Source organism: Wyeomyia smithii, chromosome 2, assembly GCF_029784165.1.
Source record: "Wyeomyia smithii strain HCP4-BCI-WySm-NY-G18 chromosome 2, ASM2978416v1, whole genome shotgun sequence".
NCBI classification, from domain to species: Eukaryota; Metazoa; Arthropoda; class Insecta; order Diptera; family Culicidae; genus Wyeomyia; species Wyeomyia smithii.
In genome coordinates this window covers 140,583,935-140,604,752 of record NC_073695.1, presented here as the reverse complement: position 1 = coordinate 140,604,752, position 20,818 = coordinate 140,583,935, and the positions used below count along the sequence as shown (strand labels likewise).

General features: G+C 38.9%; 1 protein-coding gene across 1 annotated transcript in view; it reads right to left on the bottom strand.

Annotated features, from left to right (window-relative positions):
• Window positions 1–755: 755 nt before the first annotated feature.
• Window positions 756–20,818, bottom strand: part of LOC129720825 (muscle calcium channel subunit alpha-1) — a 1,271,065-nt gene continuing 1,251,002 nt past the window's right edge. Inside the window, exons 19-20 of the mRNA XM_055672633.1 lie at window positions 7,584–7,685; window positions 756–836 (exon numbers count right to left, since the gene is read on the bottom strand). Of these exons, the coding sequence (XP_055528608.1) occupies window positions 798–836; window positions 7,584–7,685 (141 nt within the window). The 3' untranslated portion in view covers window positions 756–797. The remainder of the gene's footprint in view (window positions 837–7,583; window positions 7,686–20,818) is intronic.

Here is a 20,818-nt window from a genome sequence, read left to right as displayed (position 1 = left end):
AATCCCGATCGCTACAATTTCGACATCAGCTCAGTGGTGGTCATCAAGGACGATTCACTTCCCCCGGCTCGATGGCCTTTCGCTAGAATTCTGGAAACCCATCCTGGCCCTGACGACATTACACGCATTGCAACGTTACGTACATCTTCCGGAATTCTGAAGAGATCTGTATCCCGAATCTGCCCGCTCCTGTGCGCCACTGAAAACCCCGTGATGAAAGATGACCCGGACACCACACCAGTACAACATAATCAGTAGAATATAGAATTTAATGTTAAGTTGAAAAATGTATTTTCAAGGTGGCCGGTATGTTTAGGCCCGAAATGTTAGAAACACCCTATCGCGCAACATCAGATAGTAACGCAAGAACCGACGGACAGATGGCAGCACACTAAAAATCCCACCCGCATTCCAGTAGTCTAAATATCCTGTGCAGCATATGACTGCAGTGTGCTATGCTGATCGGTTCGCGCTATGAGAATTTTTATATTTTTACTGTTTCTGTTGAATAAGTCGATAAAAGGGTGAAGAAACCTAGATAACACCCTCAGTTTGTAATAAAGCGCCCAAGAACAACGATCGCGTTTGTTTTATAGCCCGAAACAAGTGAAACTCCCCAAAATATAGGAGAATAAAGTGCACTGATCAAGGTGAAAAGATTGACTATTTATTTGCTTGAAGTACTTATCCGCGAAAGCAAGCTGATTTCCTCTCGAAGAGCAGTGTTGCTTGTGGTTACCTGGTGCTAAAAACTTACCTGTGAATAATCAGTGACTTGACTATCCGTGTCCGCTCGATCAGTCCACAACCCGAACGCTACCCTTACATTGTTCATCCTGTAAAAAAGAAGTTTGAGCCCGAAGAAACCCGTCCCGCAGTCCGCTGTTCCTGTTGAGAAAAAGCGTTGAATTTTGGAAGTTGAAAGTGATTCCCCAGACCCGTTTGGAAATCCTGGACCCAACAGTTATGTTTCCGGCAAAATCCGGTTGAACGGCTTATATTACGTGAAAGTGCTAATATTTTCGGTTATAATGGTGAAGAGAAACCTTCCGGATGCTTCCGGTCTCGTGTTTTATCGCTATGTGAAAATAATCAAGAAATTCTTATTTTTTCGCTTCTTGGATAGTTGTAGCCTTGGTTACCCAAATGAAACTTTGTCAAACGACTGAAATGTGTATTAAAAAGTCATTTCATGATAAATTCAAGAATTTGGATGAATTATGACCCGACTATGACTGAATTTAAATTTCATTATAAGAAATTTCATCCATCACTTTAAGGTGGGTTACTCCATGTAAAATATTATCCAAATCCAATTATTTGTTTTTATTATCCCAAAACGATACGTTTTCAGTGCAAAAATTTTTTTAAAATAATTATGATCAGGTTTGATGTTCTAAGTGTTCCACTGTGCGACGGTTGCAGTCAGGTGGAAGGAGCATTTTCAGGCGCTATTGAATGATGAGGAGCCGGATGAGCAGAGTAGGAACAAAAGACGATTGAGAGTGACGAACAAGCTGTGGAGCCACCAACACAGGAGGAGGCGAAAAAGGCGATTAGCTGAAAAACGGCAAGGTCGCTGGAAAGGACGGTATCCCGGCCGAACTTCTAAAAGCGGGAGCGACTGTTTGGAAGCCTCATATGTCCTATCCATAATAAGGGTCATTGATTAGATTGTTGCATCTATCGAGGCATTACGTTGCTCAACTCCGCATATAAAGTGCGCTCCCGTATCCTGTTTTTCAGATTGAGACCGTTAGCGGAATCCTTTGTTGGCGAATACCAGGGTGGTTTTCAACAGGGGCGTTCCACGACAGATCAAATCTTCACCCTGCGACAGATCCTCGAGAAGTTCCGGGAGTATAACCTGCAGACGCACCATCTGTTTGTGGATTTCATGGCGGCATACGACTCAGTGAAAAGAAACGTGCTGTTGCAAATAATGCTGACACACGGTGTCCCGACGAAGCCAATTAGCTGGCGAGACATCGGCCGCGTTCCTAACGTTCGATGGACTGAAGCAGGGGGATGCGCTCTGTAACTTACTTTTCAACATCGGCCTTGAAGGTGCCGAAGAGAAACGTGGAAAGAAACGGTACGATCATTAAGAAATCTCACATGCTCTTTAGTTTTGCGGACGACATCTATATCAACCGTAGTGTCATGGAGGAGGCCTTCGTACCTTTTAGGAGGGAAGCAGCGAGATTGGGACTTGTCATTAAAAACGAAGTACATGGTAGCTGTCAGGAAGCGTGGGAGTTCCCGTGCTGTTGGTGCAGAGGTGGAGATAGCCGAGGAACGATTTAAAGTGGTTGACGTATTCGTTTATCTTGGTACACTTGTGACATGTGACAACGATATGCGCCGTGAAGTGAAAAGACGAGTTACAGCAACGAGCAGGGCCTTCTACAGACTATGTAACTAGCAAAGGTCCCGTAGTTTGCAAACTCGCACAAAACTAGCGCAGTATAGGACGCTGGCACTCCCGGTGGCTCTTTATGGACCTGACACATGGACGTTGAAAGAAGCTGAACGACGAGTGCTCGAAGTTATAGAGCGTAAAGTTCCGCGATCGATACTTGGCGATAAAATGGAAAACGGGGTGTGGCGCAGACGCATGAATCACGAGTCTGTCTGTTTGTCTGTCTGTCTGTCTGTCTGTCTGTCTGTCTGTCTGTCTGTCTGTCTGTCTGTCTGTCTGCCTGTCTGTCTGTTTGTCTGTCTGTCTGTCTGTCTGTCTGTCTGTCTGTCTGTCTGTCTGTCTGTCTGTCTGTCTGTCTGTCTGTCTGTCTGTCTGTCTGTCTGTCTGTCTGTCTGTCTGTCTGTCTGTCTGTCTGTCTGTCTGTCTGTCTGTCTGTCTGTCTGTCTGTCTGTCTGCCTGTCTGTCTGTCTGTCCGTCTGTCTGTCTGTCTGCCTGTCTGTCTGTCTGTCTGCCTGTGAAGGCACAAGTAACAAAACTAGTTTTATCAAAGTTTTATAGCGCTGTTTTGGCTGTATTAAGCGCTATAAAACTTTGATAAAACCATTATTGTTACTGGGGAGGCATCATGCCACAGTTCGATACGTGCTCGCAACCCTCAGGCACATGAGCCTGTAGGTACTTTCCAACTTACTCCGATGTTTACTAGTACCTAGTGCTTTGGACCACACTGGGCCGCCGTAGCTCAGTATAGACGAAGTCACGCTAGCTAGAAGTTTTCGCTTGCTGCCGTACACCGCTGAGCTATTGGACATCATGCAAGATAATGAAGCAGTAGCCATTTAAGCCCTCTTACAGGTATATTCGACATGGCCGAAGGCGAGTTTGTCATCGGTCATCACCCCCAGTAGATTCAGGAAGCGCTTAGAGGCGATGTTGCAATTCCCGACGCTGATCAACGCCTGTTGCTTCGACTCGCGGTTATTAACAACTGAAATCTTCGTCCAGTTTTTTGGAGCGCATCCAGTCCTCGATGACGCTTATAGAGTGCGGAGCCGTCAACTTAACCTCCTCGATCGACTCGCCGCAGACCTCGAGTGTGATGTCGTCCGCAAATCCAACGATCACAACCTCTTGAAAAAGCTTTAGTTTCAGCACTTCATCGTACATTATGTTGGATGGAACCTTGTGGAATATATACAGTACTGGACAAAAAAAGTACGCACCCACTATCCTAATGTTGACCTCCCTGTATCTTTTTTAATATAAGGTATATGAACTAGATGAATTCGGATAAGTTGTGTTTCTAATATACTAACGATTGGTATAATAATTTTGTCAAAGAATTGCATATTAAATTCACACTTCAGCATAATTGTAATTAAGCTCTATTTTCGCTTGGTCAAAATAAAGTACGCATTCTTTATATCATCATCAGTTTACTATTTCTCAGCTCAGATAATTTATTTTTTATTGTGTCCTACTCCTCGTTAGTCCAATAAGATTCTTATTGCTGCAGAGAAACGTCGAAACAATGTGTTTGATTATTTGTTTATCATTATTAGTGCGCGGTACAATCGGATAAGATGGGGAAAAAGCAAATTTCCGTATATATTCGTAAACTTATAGTTAACAACCGTCAGGAAGATCTTTCTTATAGAGAAATTGCTCGAAAATACGATTTAAGTGAAGCAGGAGCACGAAAAATATGCAAAAAGCATGGAGAAATATGAAGCATAGCCGATCGGACCGGTAGAGGGAGGAAGCGGAAAACTACAACTAGCGATGATCGCCGAATTTCTTGGGAAGTGCAAAAAATCCTTTCGCTACCAGCCGAGTGATTCGTGAAAATGCTGATTTAAATATCTCTGAACGAACTATGCGCAGAAGACTACAGGAAATGGGTTATAAGAGTGGATTTGCCCAACGACGACCTTTGATGCGAAAGGTTAACAGGTTTGTTTACTTCGTATTCAGCATTCATTTTTGGCTGAGGTTTATTTCTGCAGGATCAAATGCCTCAATTTCGCTCAAAAATACATCGACAAGCCGGTAGAGTTCTGGAAACAAGTTATCTGGAGCGATGAAAGTAAATTTGAACTCTTTGGCCACAAACAACGAGCACGAGTTTGGACGAAACCTGGTTAGAAACTTGCCAATAAAAATATTCAGAAGACGGTCGAGCACGGAGGTGGCAGTATCATGGTGTGGGGGTGCTTTGCTTGGTCGGGTGTTGGTAATATTGAGAAAATTGATGGCATAATGACGGCAGACTATTACATCAGCATTTTAAAGAGAAATCTTACAGAGTCGGCGCAAAAGGTTGGCTTAGAGAAGAAGTTCACTTTTCAACAAGACAATGATCCTAAGCATACCGCCCACAAAACCACTGCGTATTTCCGTGCTTCACGTATCAAGCTATTGGAATGGCCATCACAAAGCCCGGACTTAAATCCGATAGAAAATTTGTGGTCGATTTTGGATCAAAATGTCGACAAGGGAGATGTCACCAACCGCGACAAACTGTTTGAAGCTTTGGAAAAAGCTTGGACAAATATCGACTCCCAACATATTAAAAACCTCGTTGAAAGTATGCCTCGACGCCTGCAATCCGTGATTGAAGCTAAAGGTGGCCAAACTAAATACTAAAATAAAGAAAAATCTGTTTGAACGTTGAATCACTATAATGTGTACTTTATTTTGTCCACAAGAAAATTGACAATTTCCAAATATAAGCTCTTTTTATGTTTATATGTCGTTCTCTTGTCGCATTTTTCGAAAGTACACCTCCAGTACTGTCTTTTGTTAGAACACTTTGATTATCCATCTGCCTTAGATTCTACCTAAATCAAAAAAGTTTGAACATATCACAGGTGCGTACTTTATATATATATATATATATATTTATATATATATATATATATATATATATATATATATATATATATATATATATATATATATATATATATATATATATATATATATATATATATATATATATATATATATATATATACATATATATATATATATATATATATATCTATATATATATATATATATATATATATATATATATATATATATATATATATATATATATATATATATATATATATATATATATATATATATATATATATAAATATATATATATATATATATATATATTAGTTGGAGGAGTAATTTTTTTCGATGCCAATGACTTAAAAATACATAAATACATAAAACATTTGAGATTTAGAAGTCATATTTGATATATAAAAATAAAGTTTTGCTGTATATATCCTTTCAAATCTCTTAAATCATATGGATTCGAGTCCAACCTGTATAAAAGTACAGTGACGTTTCGATTATACAACGCGAAAAATAATTTTCGCGTGACATATTTGATATGTATGTATTATGTTGGAATAGTTGTGCCGTAGACATATAGACAACATTTTAGTAGAGCAAAACTTTTGAAATAAAATATTCCAAAAATTTTAGCAACTTCACATTTTAAAAATTACCCCTGATCCAAATATCTCTAGAAAAGTCATATGTTCTCTAGTCGAAACCGTATACAATGTTTTGTCAAAAACATTTATGTTCGTTTCAGGATTCATTTCCAGGATAATTTCGCATGGAATGCTTCATGTGTTACTTTCGACGTTGGGCTACATCTTTCTTGTCTATAGTGGGGTACATTCTGTGAAAACTGTAACTGTAAACTGGTTGGCGGAATGGAAGTTTTTATCACATGATGATTTTCCCGCGAAAATTTTATTACATGGTGAAAATTACGGAAAATTTTCAAGATCAATTTTCAACATGCATTTTTCATGCGATTCAAAAGTAGACGAAATGATTCCACGTGTTTATTCATTGGCTTTAGCATAAAGAGAAGCTCATTCCCTGGTCGACTGTCAAGGCGAACAGTTCGGGTTCCCTTTGATCTTGATCTGAGTTGGACCCCACCAGCGGTAATCCCATTCAGATATTGTTGCTGGAACACAGCCCAAAACTGTACGAGATCGGCACTAAGCTCCATTGAAGCCGTTTTGGGTATTACCAATAAGTCGTGTATGTATAATGTGTGGTATACCGCTTGTGTGTATATCGTGAGTGTGTAAAGCGTATGTGTGTATAGCGCGTGTGTGCGTAAAGCGTGCGTGTCTATAGCGCATGTGTGTTTATAGCGGCGCATGTATGTGTATAGAGGGTGTGTGTATCTCTAGCGTGTGTGTATTAGGGTGGCAGGGAAAAAATCATGTCAAATTTCTAGAACCGACCATGTACATTTTGTTCGCATACCCGAAAAAAATACCTTTGCAAAATTACAGTTTAATTGGACCTGATTCAGGGGTGTCTCAAAATGTTCTAAGTTTTGTTGTTATGACCCTTGAAAATGGGCTTCCCTAATAAAAATTCTATTCCAAGAGACCTAAAAAGCAAAGCCTTGGTGCTGCATTCAGTATCGGAAATCGACCTTCTGTTCTACTATACACAGACTTCGCAGGTAACTGTTAGTAAAGGACAATTGCAGGGTGGCGCTACGATCCTACTGACACTAACAGACTCTCCCGAGTCGGGACTCGAACATACGACGGCTGGCTTGTTAGGCCAGCATCGTACCTCGAGACCAGCTGGGAGATAGGCCCAGCTTCAAGATGTCTAATAAACATTAAAATAATTCACAAAACCAAATGTAAATCATTTTAATGTTTATTGGGCATATTGAACATAATTTTTTATTAGAAATGTCTATTTTCAAGGGTTAAAACACCAAAATTTCAGGTGCTATGAGGCACTCCTAAATCACGTCTGATTAAACTGAAATTTGTCCCAGGTTATTATTTTCGGCAAATAAACAAAATGTACATTGTCGTTTCTTTATATTCGATAATTACATTTTCTCTATAAATCCTTTTGCCACCCTAGTACATGGTGTGTCTTTGGTATGAATTTGGCAAACTTGAATTTTCACAGCCACCGCAATCCAAACAAATAAACTATTTTGATGACACTAGGGTAGGTAGATTGCATAGCATGGTAATGTTAACTATAATTTCAAAACATGACACGTTATTCAGATACGCAGTCGTCATTGTAAAGTGGAAAGCGCAGCACCGCGGGCCGGGTTTCAGTTAGTGAGATGAAAATAATATTAGAAATTCACCTTCATTCCTTTAGTGGCATTAACTTCAGAATACACGATATCAATGAAACTTCCCAGTACAATAATAAAATCGAATACATTCCAAGCATCGCCGAAGTAGTTCTAAAATAGAAGAAGAAATACATTAAAAATAGTAACACACTGCAAAACATTATTTTAAAATTATTTTGGTGAAAACTTATAGTATGAAACAATAAATTCAATGGTTGAAATTGACTTTTAATCTTCAAACTCTCAGGTTTTTACTATATGATAAATCACTCAATTAGGTATATATTCATTTTATTATTATTGCTAAAACTATCAACAAAATAGTTGATTTCACCCAAACGAGCTTTTTTTTCATCTAATGTATGCTTGAAGGGCACTGGGTACTGAAATGCCACTGCGACATTCTTGCTGGTTGTGTTTTGTGGCGGGCCCCGATTGCTGTGCACAGGTTACGGATTGCTCGTACTCATTGATGGAGTAGAGCTGTTTTGTTGTAAACCTGTACCCCAATTAGGTACAACATAGTTGATGAAACTAATTACCTGTTTGGGATTAGAGCTCCACACTTGGTATGGAGTTAAAAGGTAACTTCCTAAGAAGTTGTACCTAGAGGAAGCAAGAGCTTCGCAAGAGCAAAGCAAATGCTCTGAACTCTCTGGTTCAGATTTGCAGAATCGGTAGGTGTCGTTCAACACTACACTGATTTTCTTTAAATGATAAAAAGCGGGACAGTGTCCGGTAAGGAGTCCCGTGATTATCCGTAGGTCACTACGATTTAGACTAAGTAGCTTTCTGGCGGTTCCAGGGTTCGGATAGATCAACTGTTTAGCTTGTCTACAACCCTGTGCCTGTTGCCATTGGGATACTCTGCTTGAAAAACGGTGGGCCATTTTCCCAAAGAAAACGTTTCCCTGATACCGTGTCCGTATATACCAGATTCCGTTAGGGATCCCATTGCGCAGTCACTTCGTTCTCCTTAGACCACCTAGGGCAGCATAGGTGATTCTTGGTCGGGCTATGGTCTTGTAAGACCAGAGTGCCAAGTCTAGTTTCAGTCCCCAGGTTTTACCGAACAGAGTTCTGCAGGCCCAGATCGCTGAGATCGCTTTCTTAGCGGCATGATCCAGTTGTGCGGACCAGTTCAGTTTCTTGTCCAGAATAATTCCGAGGTTTTTGACTTCATTGCTGAAGCCCAGTCTAACTCCATTCAGTATTGGAGCAGTGATGGAGATCTTCCTTCGTCTGCCGAATGGAATTAGGACTGTTTTTAAGGGGTTTATGTTTCCTGTAAACACCATGACATGGTGGTATTAAGAGCCGTTTGCATTCGGCTCGACCCAAACGAGCTTACATGATTGAGAATTACTTAGAACTATTGCAAACCTAAGAGTGAGTAATTGAAGGTTACAAATATTTTTGCTGACATGTGTGTAGTTTAATTTAAAATTACACGTGGTTGAGAACAAAGTGAACAAAAAAAAAAACAATATTAAGCATAGTTCAACGAATTCAACACAAAACTAATGAAGACTTGCGAATCTTGCATGTGACCTTTGAAATAGAAAAATGATTATAGGTTCAAATGTGAAGGGAACATTCGTATATTACTCAAAGTGCTCAGGGGAGGGGAGGTATTCAGTGAAGTGTGACAATGCGTGAGGCCACCATGCAAAACCGTGTTACGTGAGGGTGGGAGGTATTGAAAATTGCCAAATTCCACATTACGTAATATATAAATGTTCCCTAAGCTAAGGCTGAAGACTGTTTCATTATAATATTTTCGTGTAGTCCACGTCAATAATAATGCACGGGTACAAAATTTTATGCAATATATAGTAGTCTGAATACTAGTACGAAAATGTATATGAAATACGAAATACACTGAAGCCTTTTTTTACGCAGAAAATTTCAAAATGGGCATAAAAAGGAGGGTTTTTTTAGACTCACGAGTTGTTTTTCAAAAGTTTGTTAGCATTTTAGCATAGTTTTTATTCAGAGCACTGCACAGTGTTTTATTTTGCCGTTTTCGTGCGATTTATTAAATTGCGTTTCAAATGTTGATTATAGCCATAATGTATGTTCGAAGAAGTTTCAAGATATTCAAAAATACATCTTTAAATGAAGAAAGACGAGTGATCAATCCACCTAGAAGTGAGATAAAAAATTTACTTTTTTATCAGATTGAGATAGTTGCATGGTGTCTTCGGCAAAATTTTAGGTAATTTTAAAACAATAAACTTTGCCGAAGACATCATGTTTCTATCTCTTATATATTACGAGCAACATAAAGTTTTCTATGAAGAGTTACTAAAAATCACAATTTTCGTTATAACTTTTTTCTCAGATTTTTTCGAATTTCCAAACCTTCTACAAAGTTATCAGTCATCCAAATACGCATGTTTATGCTGAACATAGTTATTTTTTATCTTACTTTAGTAAAAAAGTAATTTGACATATTTCGATATTTTTGGGGATACTCTCACCTCAACCATCTCAAAATTACGCAATTTTACGCAAGTGGCAGTTTCATACGATGAAATAACTATCTTCAGACTTTCAATTTAAGGTACACACTTGAGTATGTAAACTGTCTGAATGAGTTGTGGGTAATTAATAATGCCTCATAAAAAAACCTAAATTAATCCACCTAGCGGTCAGACCCAGCATTTCTCATTCAAGCGGTTATTTGTTTCAATAAATAGAAATGAACGCTTCAATTCAATAAATGTATATTCACTCTTAAGGTTCTAAAATATTGATGTTGTAATCTATACATATAAAAATACAGTCCGGTCTGTCTGTCTGTCTGTCTGATCCATATAGGCTCGAAAACTACCAAACCGATCGTCGTGAAAATTTGTATGTAGGGGTTTTTGGTGCCGATAAAGGTTCCTATGATAGTTTGAAACCCCTCCTCTTTCTGGAAAGGAGGGGTCCAATACGAATGAAACATAAATTTCTGCACAACTCAAGAACAAACCAAGCAATTGAAACCGAATTTGGCATGTGGATGTTTTTAGGGGTCACAAATATTAAACATATTTGGTTCGACACCACTCCCTTTTCTAGAAGGGAGGGGTTCCATACAAACAAAACACAAATTTCTGCAAATCTCGAGAGCTAACCAACTAAATGCAACCATATTTGGCAGGTGAATGTTTTTAGTAAGTTTAGTAGTGTTTAGTAAGTTGCCATGTTACTCGACTCAGCTCGACGAGCTGAGCATTTTCTGTATGTGTGTGTATGTGTGTGTGTGTGTGTGTGTGTGTGTGTGTGTGAGTGTGTGTGTATGTTAGTGCAGATTTTTCTTCTCAGACACTTTTCTCAGAGATGGCTGGACCGATTTACATGAAATTAATTGCAAATGAAAGGTCTTGGTTGCCCATAAGACCATATTCAATTTTATTTTAATCGGATTTTTAGTTTAGAGGTTATGTATCAAAATGTAAAAATATTTAAACATCATTATCTCAAAAACTACCCAACCGATTTAAACAAAATTGGTTTCAAATGAACGAACTTTCTGAAATACGTTTATGAAGATTGAACTTGCAATTCAAAAGTTATGAAAAGAAACGTGTTCTGAAGACTGTTTAATTTCACTCATGTTTCTCAGAGATGCCTGAGCCGATTTTCATAAGATCAGTGTCAAATGGAAGGTTTTGTTGTCTCATAAGACCCTATTGATTTGTTTTGCAATCGGACTATTACTTTGCCTGTTATGTTCAAAAATGTGAAACCCAGCTATGAAAAGGAACATATTTCGACGACTACTTGGACTCACTCACTTTTCTAAGAGATAGCTGACCCGATTTCCACAAAGTTAGTGTCAAACAATAAGTCTAGCTGGCTCATAACACCCTATTGAATTTAACTGTAATCGAACTGTAACTAGGTCTGTAACATACCGAAATGTGAAAATCACGAAACTTTATTATCTGAGAAACTACACAACCGATTTAATCAATATTATTATCAGATGAGCGGGCTAGTTAAGGGTTAACTGATGAATTATGATTGAACACGTGGTTTCAAAGTTTGGCTGCCCTATACGTTCCCATTTCATTTGATTGTAATCGAACTTAAGCAACCGTTATGTATTAAATTGTTAATACAAACATAAATTAATCCATTAGACGCAAATTGTTTATCTCCGTTTGAGTTCGCAAAATAACAATACACGAGTTATCGTACGGGTGTTTTTTTGTCGATTAGTTCTTGTGTTGCGCGATAACAATAGCCTGTTGTATATCGGCAGAAACATCTGCACACTGGTAGGCGCAGGCTACCCCGCCAGTGATTCGATACGCAGCTGATATATCAGCAAGAATAATTCTCCCGCACCGCTGTTACCCCGCTAGCAGCACGGACCACCATACGATCGAGCGAGTGGAAGTCAACTACAAGTGGCATCTACAAGGTCGCGTGTAAGATACGGCCACTGTGTCACAACACGAAGCTGGATCGTCATTGTTTGTTCTGCGGAGACACTCGATTAATCCAACTATCAGCCGTGAGGTCGTGACTTAGACGTTCGGTGAAGTATTACATTTAGAATTTTTACTATAATTATCAATATTATTACTATGTTATAATATTATTATTAATATTATTATTGATATTATTATTATTGTTATTATTATTATTATTACTACAATTATTATTATTATTATTACTATTGTTATTAGTATTAGTATTAGTATTAGTATTAGTATTATTATTAGTATTAGAAATTGTTTTTAAAATTTAATATCAACTACTTGAAACCCCCCCCCCCCCCCCCATATACGAATATTTATCGTTTGTGTGCGGTAGAGTGTAACGCTCCCGCAAAATGGACAAAATGCAGGTGCAACTTTTCCTGGAGGTGGAAACAAACGGGGAAGAAATTGAAATTTCTCCCATCAGCTCACCCCTGCCTTCCCCTGTGCCCTCCCCTTTGCCAAGTCCTGTACCAAGAGTACCGGAAGTACGGGTAAAAGCTTACCCAGATGCCGCTGGCGGTCCCTACGTTGTTTTTTTCCGGCCCATAAAGAAGCCATTGAATATTATTCAAATTGGCAAAGACCTGGCAAAACATTTTTCGGCCGTAACCGAGATTACAAAGGTGAGGCCGAACAAACTGCGAGTTGTCGTGAGTAGCTTGAAGCAAGCAAACGAAATTGCTGGCTACGAGCTCTTCACGAGAGAGTATCGCATGTACATCCCTGCCAAGGTTGTAGAAATCGACGGTGTGGTTACCGAGGGGAATCTCACTGTCGATGACATTTTGCGTCATGGAGTTGGCTGTTTTAAAAACCCCTTGATGCAAAGTGTAAAGATACTGGATTGCAAGCAATTGCATTCAGTATCCATCGAAGAAGGGAAGAAGAAATTCCTCCCTTCGGATTCCTTCCGAGTAACATTCGCCGGATCCGCGCTGCCGAACTACGTCCGCTTGGACAGGGTTCGTCTACCTGTACGCCTGTTCGTACCGCGGGTCATGCATTGCCAAAACTGTAAGCAGTTAGGTCACACAGCCACCTACTACTGCAACAAGGCACGCTGTAGCAAGTGCGGAGGCAATCATGCTGAGAACGCTTGCAGTGGGGATACTGAAAAGTGTCTTTATTGCGAGGGAACTCGGCATGACCTTCCGGCATGTCCCGCGTACAAACAGCGCGAGGAAAAAATTAAGCGTTCCCTTATAGAACGATCAAAGCGCTCTTTTGCAGAAATGCTTAAGAGGGCTGAGCCACCCTTGACAGGAAACATCTTTTCCTTTTTGCCAACTGATGAGGGTACATCTGACGATCCCGTCGAAGGGTGTTCCTATGCCTTGCCAGAGGGATCTAGGAAGAGGAGAATGCTCAACAACAAATGGTGGGACAAAGAGTGCTCTGAGCTGTACGTGCGAAGGTCCGCGGCGTATAAGGACTACCGGGAGTACGGCACTGTCAACCAGCTTCGAAAGTACGAGGCACTGGGCAGGCAGATGAAGAGCTTAGTAAAGGCGAAAAAACGCGGGTACTGGCGGCGGTTCGTAAACGCGTTGTCGAGGAAAACAGCGATGAGCACTATTTGGGATACCGCCAGGCGCATGCGGAACCGTGACGTTTCGAATGAGAGTGAGGAGTATTCAGATCGCTGGATACTCGATTTTGCCAAAAAGGTCTGTCCGGACTCTGTACCGGAACAGAAAACCTTTCGCGAAGCGTTTATAGGAACTACGGAAGAGCCTCCATTTTCGATGTTGGAATTTTCAATGGCTCTCCTGTCGTGCAACAATAAGGCTCCAGGGTTAGATAGAATAAAATTCAACCTGTTGAAGAATCTACCCGACTCTGCAAAAAGACGCTTGTTGAATTTGTTCAACAAGTTTCTTGAGCTAAATATTGTTCCGCATGACTGGAGGGAGGTAAAAGTCATTGCTATTGGGAAACCCGGGAAACCTGCCTCTGATCACAATTCATATAGGCCGATTGCGATGCTCTCTTGCCTCCGGAAATTAATGGAAAAAATGATCCTCTTACGGTTAGACAAATGGGTCGAAACAAACGGTTTACTTTCAGATACTCAATTTGGCTTTCGCCGGGGCGAAGGGACGAACGATTGCCTAGCGTTGCTTTCTACTGAAATTCAAGTCGCATTTGCTCGGAAAGAGCAAATGGCTTCTGCGTTCTTGGATATTAAAATTTAATATTCTTTTGTCTATTTGTCAGAATACCCGTATACGACGCTGGAGACACGAACACGAAGAGCCTAAATCTATGTTTAAAAAACATAAAAGAACACCAGTCGAAACACAAATAGATCGTATATCTTAATTAGTTTTAAGCAAGAATTGTATTTCCCTCCTCTCACCTTAAATCCCCACTAGCTCGTAGTCGGCCGCGAGAATAAATAAAAGGCCTCCCTCTTTTCCCTGCTAACGTAGAATTAATGCGAATTGTACTTGGCTCAGTAAAACAGAAAATGTATCGTGCCGTGTCAAATAAACTAATTTTAAACCTAACAAATTAATCCACCTAGCAGTCAGACTCAGCCTTTCTCATTCAAACTTATTATTTGTAAAAATAAATTTACATGAATGCTTAAATCCAATAGAGGTATATTCACTCTTTGGGTTCTAAAATATTGATGTTGTAATTGGAGTATAAACTATGAAATTTGACGTAATGTTAGTGCTTGAGAAATAGCGAAATAAAAGAAATGACTCTTAATTTCGTACAATTTAATCACGAGCGACACCGGGAACTTTCAAAAAGTACGATACCACATTTAAATCATGTTGAGGCCATATATATTGATCAAAGCAGGTATAGTGTTGAATAGTCTTTGAATTTCTTTTTTCTCCATAATTTTTGAACAGCATATCCAATTGTTATGAAGTTTGTTATTTGTAAGTTTGAGAGATGACTCGTTTGTATGACTCTAGTTATGTTCAAATAAGTCATGTAATACTTGCGATAATAGACTTTCGTTGTTTTAACTATTTAATACATAACGGTTGCTTAAGTTTGATTACAATCAAATGAAAAGGGAACGTATAGGGCAGCCAAACTTTGAAACCACGTGTTCAATTATAATTCATCAGTTAACTCTTAACTAGCCCGTTCATCTGATATCATTATTATTCAAATCGGTTGTGTAGTTTCTGAGATAATGAAGTTTTGTGCTTTTCGCATTTCGATACATTACAGACGAAGTTACAGTCGGATTACAGCAAAATTCAATCGGGTGCTATGAGAGAGCTAGGCCTTTTATTTGACATTTAGTTTGTGGAAATCGATTCAACCATCTCTGAGAAAAGTGAGTGAGTCCAAGTAGTCTTCGGAATATGTTTCTTGTCATATCTGGATTTCACATTTTTAAACATAACAGGCGGAGTAATAATCCGTTTGCAAAAAAAAACCAATAAAGTTTTATATGGCAACTAGACCTTCCATATGACACTGATTTTATGAAAATCGGTCCAGCCATCTCTGAGAAACATGAGTGAGAATGAATAGTCTCCGGAACACGTTTATTTCTATAGCTTCTGAACCACAAGTTCAATCTTCATAAAATTCAGAAGTTAAGGGTTTTATAGGTGGCCTGTTCATTTGAAACTTATTTTGATCAAATCGGTTGTGTAGTTTCTGAGATATTGATGTTTCGTGATTTTTACATTTCGATACATAACCTCTGAACTAGAAATCAGATTACAATAATATTGAATAGGGTCTTATAGGGCAGCTAGACCTTTCATTTGCAATTAATTTCATTGAAATCGGTCCAGCAATCTCTGAGAAAATCGAGTGAGTTTGGGAGAGCGTTACACACACACACACATACAGAAAATGCTCAGCTCGTCGAACTGAATCGAGTGATATACGACATTTGGTCCTTTCGAGCACTTTTATACCTTTAGTTTTTGCACTGATTGCTATACCTTTCTAGGAGAAAGGCAATAGGGGAAAGGCAAAGAGTTATATGATAGAAATGACTTTTTACTTCAACTTCAATCCTGAGCAAGGCCGAAACATTTAAATAGTACAATATCAAATTTAAATTATGTTGAGGTCACATATTTTGATCGTAGCTATAGTTTTAAACAGACAGCGGGTTACGTTTCTTTCTATAACTTTCAAACCACATGTTTAAACATTATAAAATTCATTGTTTAAGGCAGCGGTTCTCAACCTTTCTTTGTCCGCGTACCCCTTGGCGATATTTTCATATCAATTTTACCCCCTAGCTTGGAATTTTCTCGCAGAGTGGGAGTGTGGTAGTGGTAGATCATGTTGTGGAGGTCTAGATCAGGTTTTAAATTCAACTTTGTTTGTTTGATTGCTACAGTCATGTTTTAGGAGCAACATTGAATAGAAAGTAAAGAATTATAAAGAAAAATTACTTTGTCCGCCATTACTGATTTTTCTTTCGCGTACCCCCTGAAGGTTTTCGAGTACCCCCAGGGGTACGCGTACCCCAGAATGAGAACCGCTGGTTTAAGGGTTTAAAAGCCCATTAATTTGAATTCAAAAATGTTCATAGCTATTGAAATAAAAGAGCGATTTTCACATTCTGACGCAACGTCAAAACTAAAAGTTTCAATTGCAACCTAAGCGGCAAATAGACCCTTCATTTGACACCAAGATAGAAAGAATCGGTCAGACTATTTCTGAGAAAAGTAAGTGCGAAAAAAAAGGTGCACATACACACCTATGTGGTCCCCGTGGTTCTGTGGTTAGCGATGTCGGTCGGCTAGCTCTCCCACACGGTTGTGATATCGGATTCGATTCCCGATTAGGTCGAGGAACTTTTCGAGCTGAAAATTTTCTCGACTCAGCACTGGGGCACGGTGTATCGTTGTACTTATCCTACAACACACAAAATGTGCCGAAAACAATATCCATAACGAATTCTCTCAACTAATCTAGTTGATCGAGACCGCATTAGCCCCCAGGCTAGCGTGCGATATTGTTTTACATACACACCTACACACCCACACACAAACATATACACCTATACATGCATATATGCAGAAAATGCTCGATTCGTCGAACTAAGTTCTACCTTTTAATTAGCCAGTGATCGTTAGGAGAAAGTCAATATGTTTACTTTCATTATGTGATTTCACATTTTTATAAACAACGGACAAGGTTACAATCCGATTACAATGAAATTAAATAGCAACCTATGGGGCAACTAGACCTTTTATTTGACACTAATTTTATGAAAATCGGTTCAGCTATCTCTGAGAAAAACGAGTGAGTTTAAACAAACTCAGGATAACTGTTCTTTACATAACTTTTGAACCATATGTTCAATCATAACGAAATTTAAAATTTTATGGTTTTGAAGACAGCCCGATCATTCGAAACTAGCTTATTGAAATCGGTTATGTGGTTTCTGAGATATTTATGTTTCGTGATTTTTACATTTTGATACATAACCTCTAAACTAAAAATCCGATTACAATGTAATTCAATAGCAAACTATGGCGCAACTAGACCATACATTTGCAATTAATTTTATGAAAATCGGTCCAGCCATCTCTGAGAAAAGTGAGTGAGAAAAAAAAGTTGCACATACACACACACACGCACACACATACACACATACATACATACAGAAAATGCTCAGTTCGACGAAAAGGGTCGAGTGGTATATGACATTCGGCCTTTGGGACCACTTTCATATCTTTGGTGTTTCCAGTGATTGCTATACCTTTCTAGGAGAAAGGCAACAACGAAAGTCTATTGCCTCAAAGATTACATGATTTATTTGAACATAGCTTGTGTCATACGAACGAGTTATCTCTCAAACTTACAAATAACAAATAACAATTTGATATGTGGCTCAAAAGTTATGGAAAGAAAAGAAATTCAAAGACTATTGAAAGCTATACCTGCTTTGATCGATATAATTTAAATGTGATATTATACTATTTGAACGTTCCAAATTCTTTGATGCCTTGCGATGTGTTTAAAATCTACAAATACACGACGAATCGGCCATAGGATATGATCAAAGTCAAATAACAAATCGTTTAAAATGATTGGTTTTATCGCAATGACATTATCCTCGACTTTTGGCTTCTGAACATCGCCTTAAATCTGAATATATTCATATCGGGTTGTATTCGGTCATGTTCAGCAGATTTTCTGGCATCAATCTAACACCGGAAATACCCATATTGGGAGGTATTTAGTTGTTTTGGTTGTTTTCCAGAAACTAAAAGTGGTCGTCTTCAAATTCAAAATGGTGTCCAGGGTCAATGTTTGGTTTCTATGCATCACATCGATTAAGGAAATATCCATATTGAATATTATTCGGTCATTTTCGATTGTTTCCTAGAAGTTGCCATTTTGGAACTTGAAATGGTGCCTGAGGTCAATTGTTAGCTCCTTCCATCATTCTGGTTCCAAAGATACTTATATTGGATAGTAATTGTTCTTTGAGGCTGTTTTTCACAAACCGATAGATGCCATCTTGGATTTCGAAATGGTATTTAAGACAATTTCTGGCCTCTGAGCATCATTCTGGTTGAAGAAAAACCCATATTGGGTATTATTCAATCATTTTCGGCTGTTTCGCAGGAACCGGAAGTCGCCAACCTAGAATCCAAAATGGGGTCTGTGGTCGATTTCAGCTGCTGTATATCATTTTAGATCCGGAGATACTCACGTGAGACGGAAATCGGCTATTTTCGGCTGTTTTCCAGAAACCGAAAGTCGTCATTTTGGACTTTAAAATTGCCTGTGAAATCAATTTCTGTCATCTGAGTGTAATTCTGGTTGCGAAAACATTCATATTGAATAGTATTTGGTCATTTCCGGCTGTTTGCCAGACACCGGAAGTCACCATCTTAAAATTCAAGATTGTGTCTGTGATCAATTTTTAGCTTCTGTCCATCTTTCTGGTTCCGGAGATACTCATATTTAATGGAAATAGTCCGTTTAAGGCCGTTTTCCAGAAACCGAAAGTTGCCATCTTACAATTCAAAATGTTGTCTGAAGCCGATTTGTGGCTCCAGAGCATCATTACGGTTCCGGAAATACCCATATTGGGTGGTATTTGGTCATTTGCCGCTGTTTTTCCGAAACCGGAGGTCGCCATTTTGGTTTTGATGATGGCATTTGAAGACAATTTCGATCGATTTTAGCTCCTGTGTATCATTCTAGATTCGGATATTATATTGGGTGGAAATCGGCCATTTTTGGCTGTTTTCCAGAAACCGGAAGTTGCCTTTTTACAATCCAAAATGTTGCCTGAGGTCGATTATGGAACAAATTTGTTACCACTAAAAACATCCACCTGTCAAATTTGGTTCCAATTAGTTGGTTAGCTCTCGAGATGTGCAGAAATTTGTGTTTCATTTGTATGGAACCCCTCCCTTCCAGAAAAGGGAGGACTGTCGAGCCATTATGGACATATTCGTTACCCCTAAAAACATTCACATGCTAAATTTGTTTCCATTTACTCGGTCCGTTTGGTCCCCCCCTTCCAGAAGAGGGAGGGGTCTCAAACTATCATAGGAACCTTTATCGGCACCAAAAACCCATACATACAAATTTTCACGTCGATCGGTTCGGTAGTTCTCGAGCCTATATGCAGGCCCTGATTTGAGGGGTGGGGCAAAGGGGGCAAACGCCCCAGGCTTACCGATTAAAGGCACCCCCCTAGTCCTGGGGCGACCTTTTTTTTGCTCGTCACCTTCCAGAACGTTACTTATATATGTTTTAAGAAAAGAGGGCCTCACAGACAAATTTACCCCGGGCCTCCCAGCGTTTAAATTCGGTCCTGCCTATATGGATCAAACAGACAGACAGATAGACCGGACTGTATTTTTATATGTTTGGATTACAACATCAATATTTAAGAACCTAAAGATTGAATATACAATTATTGGATTGAAGCGTTCATGTAAATCTATTTAAACAAATAAAAGTTTGAAAGAGAAAGGCTGGGTCTGACCGCTTGGTGGATTAATTAAGGTTTTGCCTTTCTCCTAGAAAGGTATAGCAATCACTGGAAAAACCAAAGGTATATATATGTGTGTGTGTATGTGCAACTTTTTTTTCTCACTCACTTTTCACAGAGATGGCTGGACTGATTTTCATAAAATTAATTGCAAATGAAAGGTCTAGTTGCGCCATAGGTTGCTATTGAATTACATTGTAATCGGATTTTTAGTTTAGAGGTTATGTATCAAAATGTAAAAATCACGAATCATCAATATCTCTGAAACCACATAACCGATTTCAATAAAACTGGTTTCAAATGATCGGGCTGTCTTCAAAACCCTAAACTTAAAAATTTCGTTATGATTGAATATATGGTTCAAAAGTTATGTAAAGAAAAGTTATCCCGAGGTTTTTTAAACTCACTCATTTTTCTCAAAGATGGCTGAACCGATTTTCACAAAATTCGTGTCGAATGAAAGGTCTAGTTGCCCCATAGGTTGCTATTGAATTTCATTGTAATCGGATTGTAACTTAGTCCGTTGTTTATAAAAATGTGAAATCACATAATGAAAGTAAACATATTGACTTTCTCCCAACGATCACTGGCCAATTAAAAGGTAGAAAAGTGATCCAAAAGGCCGAATGTCATATACTACTCTACTCAGTTTGACGAATCGAGCATTTTCTGCATATATGCATGTATAGTTGTATATGTTTGTGTGTGGGTGTGTACGTGTGTATGTGTACCTTTTTTTTGCAGCCACTTTTCTCAGAGATGGTCTGACCGATTCTTTCTATGTTGGTGTCAAATGA